The sequence below is a fragment of the Drosophila willistoni genome, unplaced genomic scaffold (assembly GCF_018902025.1).
Source record: "Drosophila willistoni isolate 14030-0811.24 unplaced genomic scaffold, UCI_dwil_1.1 Seg196.1, whole genome shotgun sequence".
NCBI classification, from domain to species: Eukaryota; Metazoa; Arthropoda; class Insecta; order Diptera; family Drosophilidae; genus Drosophila; species Drosophila willistoni.
In genome coordinates, this window is record NW_025814163.1 from 1 (window position 1) to 11,041 (window position 11,041).

Sequence of the window (11,041 nt, forward strand, 5' to 3'; positions counted from 1 at the left end):
CTACGTCGATGACGTACTGACAGGAGCCATGAACGAACAAGAACTGCTCGACATTAAGGAAGAGCTGATACTCCTTATGTCACGGGCACAATTGGAGCTAAGCAAATGGGTCTCGAATAGTAAACGAATTTCCAGCAACGAGGGAAATGAAATCGATTTCTCAAAGACGGCAGCAAAGGTGCTTGGGCTGCATTGGCGTCCTGGAGAAGACGTCCTAACATATAAGGTTTCATTATCGGAACATATGACTTGTACGAAGCGACAAGTGCTATCTGACACGGCACGCATCTTTGACCCACTCGGCATTTTGGCGCCAGTGGTGATCAAGTTTAAAATTCTGCTCCAAGAATTATGGCTGCTTAATCTGGATTGGGACTCGGAACTGCCAGCGAAGCATGCGCACTTATGGCAAACATTCAGAAAGGACATTTTCACGTTAAGGAACCTGAAGATACCTCGATTTTTAGACAATCAACCCGATGACATCAAACTGCATGGATTTTCAGATGCTTCGTTAAAGGCTTACTCTGCTGTCATTTACAACCGTGTGACACACCTAGATGGAAGCATCGGAGTGGCACTCATTGCAGCCAAAACAAGAGTGTCACATTAAAGCAGAAGTCGTTGCCACGATTGGAGCTTTGCGGAGCTCTACTATTAGCTCGTTTATTCCAAGCAGTAAGGTCTGGTCTGCGCCAGAAGATGTTAGGATATACGCATGGACCGATTCTACCATCGTTTTGTCATGGCTTTCGCATCAACCCTGTAAACTTAAAACATTTGTTGCCAACCGAACGGCAGAAATACTAGAGACCATACCACGTAGCGCTTGGAGACATATCAGCACTAAAGAGAATCCTGCGGATTGTGCATCACGAGGCATGCTAGCGAGTGACTTAATTAACTTTGATCTATGTGGAAGGGACCATCTTGGCTGCACGACTATACCCTATACTCAGAGACAATGAATAGACCACCAACTTGCTGCTCAATTCAGCAGAACTTGAGTTCAAAACCAAAATCTTGACAACCATTTCCAAGGATATTGAGGATTCGCCATTTGAGGTACTACTCGGAAGGACATCATCTTGGATCAGACTGGTTCGAGTGGTCGCATATATATTCCGCTTCGTTCATCGATTCAAATGAAGCAAGTCTAAATATTCAGGACCTCTAAAGTTCGATGAAATTACCAGAGCAAGGAAGTTTTGCCTACGACAGGCACAAAATCAATTCAATGACGATAAGCAAACTATCTCCCTTCGTTGACGAAGATGGAATTGTACGTGTGGGTGGACGTTTGGAAAGGTCGCAATTGCCTGCAGATGCCAAGCATCCAGTAGTTTTGCCGAAACAACATCGCCTTGTGGAATTGCTGCTGAAACATGTGCATAAAGTCAATCTACATCCAGGAGTTTCAGCAATGTTTGTAATAATTCGCCAGAAATATTGGATCATTGGCGCACGAAATCTTATTCGACGTATCACACATGAGTGTTTAAACTGTTTTAGACAGCGCCATCACACAGCAAATCAGTTTATGGCCAATTTACCGGCTGTTCGAGTGCGACAAGCCTTTCCATTTGAGCATACTGGATGCGATTATGCTGGACCTATCTTGTTGAAGGTTCACAAGGACGGAACCCCAGGAAGGAAAAGGGCTACATTTGCCTGTTTGTATGTATGGTTACTTCCGCTCTTCATCTGGAGCTGGCCACTGATCTCAGCACCGACACATTCTTGGCGGCATCAAAACGTTTTATGGCTCGTCGTGGGAAATGCTCCCAAATGTATAGCGATAACGGACGTAACTTTGTTGGCGCAAAACGTGCACTAGACGAAATGGTACAGCTTCTCGCTCGCGAGCACAATGATGTCGTTTCAAAAGCGCTTGCGGATCAAGGTATCAAATGGAATTTTGTTCCTCCATATTCACCACACTGGGGTGGTAAGTGGGAGTCGGCAGTACGCTCGGTTAAGCTGCATTTGCGACGTGTAATAGGAACCAACGTCCTCACCTTTGAGCAGATGCACACACTGCTCTCGCAAATAGAATCTGTTGTTAATTCGCGACCATTGTGCACAGCATCGGATACTGAATTTGCCTACCTGCCACCGGCACATTTCTTAATTGGCAGAACATATACAGCAGTTCCTGAAGACGGCTATTTGCAGATTCCGACCAATCGATTGAGCTACTGGCAGGGTGTTCAAGCAATGCTTCAAGGATTTTGGAAGCGTTGGCATCAAGAATACTTGACATCGCTACAACAGCGCCCGAAATGGACCACCAAGTTACCAAACATTGCGATCGGTAATCTTGTACTGATCAAGGACTCTAACGCGCCTTCATCGGCATGGCTCTTAGGACGGGTAACTCAGGTGTTCACAGGAGCTGATGGCCTCGTCAGAGCGGTTCAGGTTCTCACCAAATCAGGAGAAGTCACTCGCCCTATCACGAAGATTGCAGCCCTACCGGGTTCAGAAACGGAGTTTCAGGGGGGGCGATATGTTGAGGAACCAATTGTCATTTAACTTATATTGCTTACGCAGCAAGGCAAAGACTCATGAATGATCTTGCACATCTCAAAATGCTTTTGTTTTTGTATTTTCTCTTAAGTTTTCTAGAATATACTGGCGTCAGTCTGGTATGCTCTGTCTCTGTCACTATTTATAAATTTATATGACCTACGTAGTTACGTAAGAATTGAAAATTTAGTAATAAGCAAGCAAACGAACGATCAAGACGTGTTCTGGCAGTGGCAGACACAGTTCAGTAACATTGAAGTAAAAATAAAGTTAAGTTCTTATGAGATATTAAACACAGTGGTTTATTAATCATCAACATGCATTGGTCCGTTTGACTGTTTCGAACCTTTGTTGTAGCGATAACTCTCCAAATGATTTACAATTTCTAACATAGTGTGCCTTCGAATGGCAGTGTAAGTATTGAGAGTTAATATTGAGGAACGCCTTTGACGTTGATGGTCGTTTTCCTCCTAGTGAACTATTGCGCTGACCGAGTTGACCTGTCTGATGACTTTCTAGGAACTGGCAGCGGCGATGAAGAATTGTGCAGAATTCCTCCCACGTTGATAGCTTGTCGAAGCTTTGCTTTTCGTCGTAGACGCCTTTGGTCTCGGCATCAACCTTCGTAAGAAGGTTCATTATTTCCTCAGTTGATCCTAGTGTAAGAAGTGATCCGCGTATAGCGGACGCATTATCGATGAGCTTCTGCAAAAGTCTTGCTTCTGGTTGCTTGACTAATGGTAAATTGAAGAGACTCCATATACAATCATGGAAGATTAGAACGTCGTTGTCGTAGCGAGCTTCTAATCTTGACCAAGCTTGACTGTAGTTTTGTTCGGTGAATTGGGACTGCACGACCTCCAGTGCAGGTCCCGATAAACATTCGAGAAGATAATTGAACTTATCAATTGTTGGCATGTGGGTATCGTTGTGAATTAGATTCAGGAAAGACGTTTTGAATCTCTTAAGCGCTAAATATTTACCATCGAAACTGGGTAATTTCAGTTTAGGTAATCGTTGACTGTGAACCACTGTAGGAGACATTGAAGAACACATAAAACTCATATCCGATGTGTTTACTGGTCCCGTTGAACGTTTCCTTTGTAAAAGAGACAATAAATGTACCTTGACCTTTATGTACATTTCATTTAAATTACTGCGCTCTTTATCAATTACGTACAAATTTTCCATTTGTGTTTCAATGTGAGTAATTTGCCTATAATGAGATTCAAGTATTTGAAGTCTGCAGTCTAGTGTATCGGCATCTTTTTAGTCGCTAGTAGCAATGATCTTTTCATGTAAAGTTCGAATATGATTTTCAAACTGAGTAAGCTGGGATCTAAGATTTGTTAGTTTGTTCCCTTTGAGCTTACGGGAGTGTTTGAACCGTCTTTGCCCATAATGCTTCAATAAACGCCAGCAACACCTCCAAGTAGCAGAACCAACGCGAATGTTGAATAGTTATATGTGTATGTTCGCAAACTTAACTGTTTTTTGACGTACAGTTGGCGCAGGCACTCACGCTTGTTTGTGTTCGATATGTAAAGAGTGGAATGACAAACAACGAAAATATAACTGTTCGGTTTTCTCTTATTGGACCTGTGCGAGTACAGTATTTGTTTGATTGAATACTTGCGGTTTTATTCCAATGACTTTACTGCAGTATGTGGAGAGGTTAATGTGGTATCATATGCATTAATGATGTCGACTTTTCTTCCTAGATGTCTCAACGGGTGTTTGATGATTGATTGCCTCTTGCAATTCCTATCCGGAAACTTGTGGTAGCTTAAGAAGTTATGAAACAACGAGTCCAACTTAGTTGCAATTGAACCAAAACTTATTTAACAGCAAGTTTCTGGTCCTGTCACGGTCGCCAAAAATTTTTTTTTTAACGTTTAATATATATTTGTTGAATCTACTCTTAAATTAGAGCCTAACAACAAGTTTGAGATATTTTTCTTAGACTAGTACTTAAGATAAATCCTGGGGATATTGCAGGCGGCCCTAATCACTTGTTATTGGGTTGGTCTGTCATTTCTTTAAGACGAGTTCTATTATTAGTTCGCGTAAGGGAATTGGCAAGAACATTTGGGTGTGCATCCAGTTTCGCAGAATACTTTAGTTGTTGAGTACCTATTTCAGATTTACGCTAGGTATATTTAGATCATTTTGAATGTTGTCGTTTCGTATATACCACGGGGCCCCCGTGATTGATCTTAAAATCTTCGACTGCGCTCTTTATATAATATCGACATTGCTGGTACTTGCATTTCCCCATAGTACGGCTCCGTAAGTCCAGATGGGTTTCAGTACGGAGTTGTATAGGAGGACTTTATACTCCAGACGTAGAGGGGACCGAGCATTGATGATCCAATGTAGGCTACTCGCTTTCAGTTTAAGCTGTGACTTTTTTGCTTCGATGTGTTTGCGCCAAGTTAGTCTTCTGTCTAGGTGGATGCCAAGGTAAGTGACATCCACGGCTTCAGGAACTGGTACGTTGTTTAGCATTAGAGCTGGGCAGTTTCTTCTGTTAAGCGTAAATGTAACATGTTTGCATTTCTGCTCGTTGACCCGGATACGCCAGGTTGCTAGCCATTCCTCTACCACCTTAAGGTGTTCCTCTAGTTTCGCAGAGGCTTGTATTGGGCATTTGGATCTGCTAAGGATTGCCGTGTCATCAGCAAAAGTGGACGTTGTAAGTTCTAAACTCGTTGGTAGGTCTGCAGTGTACAGCAGGTAGAGCAATGGGCCGAGTACACTGCCTTGCGGTACACCAGCTTTGATTTCAAAATCAGCGGAGACGGAGCCATTACATCTTACAGCGAATTTCCTATTGTAAAGGTAAGATTCCATGAGTTTGTGTGTGTACTGTGGCAGTTTTTGCCGGATTTTGAACATCAGACCCTCCAGCCAAACTCTATCGAAAGCCTGGGCAACGTCGAGAAAGACAGCCGCACAGTATTCTTTTAGTTCGAATGCTGTTCGTATTTCGGATGTTATGCGATTGACTTGTTCAATTGCACCATGTTTTTCGCGGAAGCCAAACTGGTGTGAAGGGATTGTGTTCTCCGATGCCAGAAATGAGTTTAGGCGGATCTGCAGGACCTTTTCAAAAAGCTTCGAAAGACATGGCAGCAAACTAATTGGCCTATAGGATGATGGCTGGGTTTTGTCCTTTCCCACTTTAGGAATCATGATGATAGTGGACTTTTTCCATGTTCTTGGGAAGTAGCCAATTTTTATTATAGCGTTGAACAGTTTGCAGATATATTGTATTGCAATGATAGGGAGTTCTAGGATCATTTTCGGTGTGATTAGGTCATGGCCAGGGGCTTTTTTCGGCATTATGTGGTTTTTAATAACTGCAGTGATCTCGTCCGATTGGAGTTCCGAGTACTCACTATCCGTTAATGTGTTCGAAGGGGGAAGTACAGATGAGTTTGATGTTGGATTTGGCTGGAAAACCATTTTAAGATGTGTGGCAAATACGGATGCCCTCTCTTCGTCACTGCGGGCCCATCCACCGGTTGGACTCCTTATCGGTGAAATTGTCTCTGTAGGAGCGCTTAAAGTTGGGTTGGCTTTCCACAGAGGATGTTTAGTGCTGGTTGGACTGAGCTTTTCTATGTATTTCCTTTGAGCCCAGCTTTCCTCTTGTCTTAACGCCTTGGAGAGGTTGCGATGAGCTTGCCTTAGGCGAAGTTTTGCTGCTGGTGATCGAGTAATCTGCCATTCTCTTCTTAGACGTCGTTTTTCCGTTACTAATTGTTCTATCCGCCGGTTCGTAGGCCTGTCAACAGGTTTGGTGGAAGAAGAGGCATGTGGAGTAGATACACTTGCTGCAGCTCCCATCATCGACTCAAGTGCAGAGACGCACATATCAATGTCCTCTGCAGCATCCAGTTTCGGCGAACAGTCAATGTGGGCACTCATGTACATTTTAAATTTAAGCCAATTTGTTTTGTTGTTTGTAAGCCTATATGGGCGATCAAGTACTTGAGGTCTTGTTAATAATGTGAATAGCACTGGAGAGTGATCGGAAGTTAAATCTAGCAGTGTTTCCGCAGTGATCCGATTACGTGGAATCCTCTTGGTTACTGCGAAATCAATCAAGTCAGGCACTTTCTGTGGATCTGTGGGCCAATAAGTAGGCCTACCCGGTGAGACGCAATCCATCTTATTGAGAGGGTTGACTATTGTGTTGTACAACTGCTTTCCTTTAGAATTTACCAGTCGAGATCCCCAGTGCGTATGTTTGGCGTTATAGTCCCCTGCTGCAATGAAGCGATCTCCGAGTGTGTTAAAGAAATCGGTAAATTCCTTTTCAGAGATTGAGAAGCGTGGTGGGCAGTACAGGGCGACCAATGTAGTGTTGCCGCAGCTGGTTTGGACGGTTATAGCAGTTGCTTGTAGGTGCTGTGTTTCAAATCTGTTGAGGAACGAGTGTTTTATACGGTTTTTGATTAGGATACCGGTCCCGCCATGAGCTTTTCCGTCTGGATGGTTTGTGCCGTAGAAGGTATATTTTGGTATTTGAAAATTATTTTTTGATGTTAAATGTGTTTCCGAAATCAGCAAAACGTCGATTTCACTTGAGTCTAGGAATAGTTGCAGTTCATTTTTGTGCTTGGAGATGCCGTTAGCATTCCAAAGACATAGACGTAGGGAAGCCATTATTTATTCTCGATAAGCTTCTGGATAAGCAGGTTTTGATTCCGCATCAGTTCGTGCATACAGTTTTGCATGAACGTCATAAAAGTGGTCATGTTTTGATTGAGTGAGATCAATAGGGCCTCTAGACCACTTGGAGTTTGCTGGCCAAGCTCTGGTGCGCTAGGTTGCGGATTCTGTAGATGGCGGAGTGACGGGGTCTCTTTCGCGGGCTCCGTCTGTCCAGTTCGGAGCACACTAGCGAAGGATACACTAGGACTGGTTGTAGCAGTCATGTTGGATGATCTAGCAGCCTTGGCGAAGAAGACCTCCGGTGTAGTTTTGGAGGCGTTGAAGATGATTTTTGGTCCAGCTGGGGGTTTGCGCCCGTTTAGGTGTGATTTAAGATCCTTAAAGACAGGACATCCTCTGTAGTTGGCCGTGTGGTTCCCTCCACAGTTGCTGCATAGTCTTAGTGCGACGTTGTTTCTGTCCTTGGTGCAAATTCCATCTTCATGATGTTCGCCGCAGCCAACACACACTGACCTAAGATTGCAATTGTTAGAGGTGTGGTTGTATTCCTGGCAGTTTTTACACTGCGGTGGTTGGCGTCTCTTATGGGGCTCCTCTACGGTGTTCTTCCGTGCAATAGAAGCTGTAGGTTGTAGATCGGGTGCACTTCATTTGGCTTCGACCGCTTTGCATCTGGTTGGAGCTCGATTTTAAAGAGCGGCTGTGCGACTTTGTTCCTGTTGATGATGTTGACAACGGACTTGACCGCAAACCCTTTTTCGACCAACGCGTCTGCTATTTCTTGAGTAGGGACCGATGGCTCAATCCCCTTTAACACAACCTGGAGCCCTTTACTGCTTTTTAGTTGGTAGGTATAGAAGTTGATGTTAGCATTACGGAGGTACTTTTCGATGATGCGGAAATTGTCCTCAGTTTGGGCTTGACATTTAATTTCTTTAATGTTACCCCTATTGAGAGGGGTTACAACAAAGTTATTTGCCCCTACTGTTTCTACTAGCTTCGAAATCAGGGCGCTGCAGTTGGCGCACGGATGTATAAAGGGGGTGGTCTAGCCGATTTAACCTTATCTACAGCGCCGGCTTGATCGTCTTGCTGATCGGCAAGAATTTTAAAACGATTCCCGCTAAGGGGTGCTACTCGTTCATTTGGTTTGGTTATTTTCGGCGTATTGCCACTTTTTTTCTTTTGCGGGCTTAGCTTCCGCTTAGTTATTTTAATATATCTGTCCATTCCAGTTTGGACAGAAGTCGTTGGGTTTACTATTGTGGCTGACTCTGGGCGACTTGTCGTTGACGGCTTGATGCAGGTCAATACTTCGGCAGACGTTGCAGTAGTTGCTGTCAACGAGCTGACGGTGCTGGTTGCTGTCAACGAGCTGACGGTGCTGGTTGGTGCAATCGGTGACCCAGTTATCGATATTGATGGAGAAGCACACTGCTCTCTCCACGGTAAGTTGCTGTTAATTGCTGAGTGGCTGGCACTTTCGGTGTTATTGCTTACGTTAGCATTCAGTGGGGTCGGCGACACCACCGAAAAGTACGCGTTGTTGCGTTGGACCGAGAGTCGACGCTCACGTTGTTGTTGTACAATTAGTTCTTGTAGCTGTTGCTGGTGGGGATCGAGAGAGCTTGGGCCCGAATTGGTGGACATGGCTTTTGTAAAAATTACGCACTTTGTTGTTGCAACTTAGTATTTATTGCTATTAGAGCAATCTAATAGCAATATGATTGTAAATAGGCGTCTCTGAGGCGACTGAGAGCCCCTACACAACTTTTTGCAAACGCAGACTTTTTTTTTTTTACACTCAATTTTTGCGGAGTGCATTAAAAAACACGTCTGCACACGGCGGCAGTTGAATTGGAATTGGTCGCCAAAATGTTGGCCAATTTCTCGGCCATAATAATAAACTGCTACTCGTTTGGATTCGATGAATCAAAACTTCCCTTGCCACAATCAGATTAGCCGACGTTATTAGTTTAACATTTAGTTGTGCGTCCGTCGCATTCGAGTTCTCTTGGTACAGTAAATTCTTCAATTCTTATATGCTACGAGAGAGAGTAATACAAAGTAAAATGTAAAGGGAAACGCAAGAAGAGAGCCAACAGTGATGCTAGATTGAACTCTCTATCGATCATCTCTCTATCGATAGTTTAGCTATTTAACACAATGGTTAATATGTCAGAATAATTAAATTAATGAATGTAAATTCAGGAGTTCTCCTCCAACAGAATTCGAGCGGCGACCTTTATTATGCAGGGTTTCAATATAAATATAAATTATAATATAAGCAATAAAGAAGAATGAAAACCAGAGGGACGGGGCTAACTTTGACCGCGTCAAAGTTTGTATACCCTTGCAAGCTTTTTGTGTAAAAAATCTATTGTTTGCGAGAGAACGGCTTAGGAAATAACGAAGATATTGATCAAAGTCACTGTTCACCACCGATTGTTCCTATGGGAGCTATATGATATAGTTTCCCGATCTTAATCAAATTTGGCACAGTCATTAAAAGTTATGCTAAACTAAAATATATAAATTTTTATGACAATTGCTTCAAAAGTAACGAAGTTATTGACAAAAGTCACTGTTTTCGACCGATCGTTTCTATGGGAGCTATATGATATAGTCACTGTTCGTGACTTTGCCATTTGTATGGGAGCTATAGGATATAGTGATTTGATCCGTCCGTTTGTCTGGATCAACGCAAACTCCTCCTAGACCGTAAGAGCTACAGAGCTGAAATTTTGCATGTAGGCTTGTATATACTGCAGGGGTTGTATATCTCGGATTCAGTCGGATCGGATCACTATATCACATAGCACCCATACAAAGGGCAAAGTCACGAACAGTGACTTTTCTCAATAACTTCATTATGTTCTGAGCTATTGTTGTGAAATTTAATATTGGTGAGTTAATTACACATATAAACGACAATGCCAAATTTGATCAAGATCGGGTGACTATATCATATAGCTCCGGAACGATCGGTGGAAAACAGTGACTTTGATCAATATCTTCGTTATTTCTTATGCTAAGATTGTAGGCCGTTCTTTCGCAAACTTTAGCCTTTTTAGGAAAAACGTTTTTCCATTTTGATGGCTATAGGTAAGAAAAGAGTTACCAAAAAAGTTGCAAGGGTTTACAAACTTTGACGCGGTCGAAGTTAGCCCCGGCCCTAAATATAATTAAAAAAGTAAATATATTGAAAAATATAAAAGAAACTAACTTCGGCTATGCCGAAGTTTATATACCCTTGCAGTATACTTGGCAATAATATTTTTCCTTTTTGAAATTTCTTGCCCTGCAACTCTATTCATCAATTCACAAACAAAATATTATTTCTCTTTTAACTAAAATTTTTTCTTCTTCTTCCATTATTCCCTAAGCAAAGCACGGCACGCATACACATACAGTTAATGTAGCGATGCGTCTGTGTGTGTATGCGTGTGCTCTGTTGATTTGATGATGACGTAGTAGGCAGCAAGCAGCGCTGCCGGCAGCGTTTAACCCGATTTATGTTGACTGTAACTTGTCTTTTATTTATACGATCAAATTCAAATTTTGGGATCTGAGATTTTATTCAATATCGGCTCAGCTTCTCATGCTGATCAAGAATTTATATACTTTATGGGGTCGGAAACGTCTGCTTCTGTGCGTTACAAACATCTGACCAATTTTATAACACTCTCTGCAAGGGTACAAAAAGTAAATAAAAATGTATCAAACAAATATATAAAGCATTATGAAAAACTTCGACCAAGCTGGGAGAGGAACCACCGGAACCGGCCTCCACGGCCTAGTTAAGCCTGCATCTCATTTTCGCATTGAA

The 11,041-nt window shown here is 42.7% G+C and overlaps 1 protein-coding gene across 1 annotated transcript; it reads left to right on the forward strand.

Annotated features, from left to right (window-relative positions):
- The first annotated feature begins 1,842 nt into the window (after positions 1 to 1,842).
- Positions 1,843 to 2,535, forward strand: LOC124461082. The gene has a single exon (XM_047012666.1). It carries the CDS (start codon positions 1,843 to 1,845, stop codon positions 2,533 to 2,535), a length of 693 nt encoding a protein of 230 aa, XP_046868622.1.
- The last annotated feature ends 8,506 nt before the right edge of the window (positions 2,536 to 11,041 follow it).

What these genes read in the sequence shown, in the direction of transcription:
- LOC124461082 (XM_047012666.1), top strand. Translation starts at nt 1,843, where the DNA reads ATGGTACAGCTTCTCGCTCGCGAGCACAATGATGTCGTTTCAAAAGCG.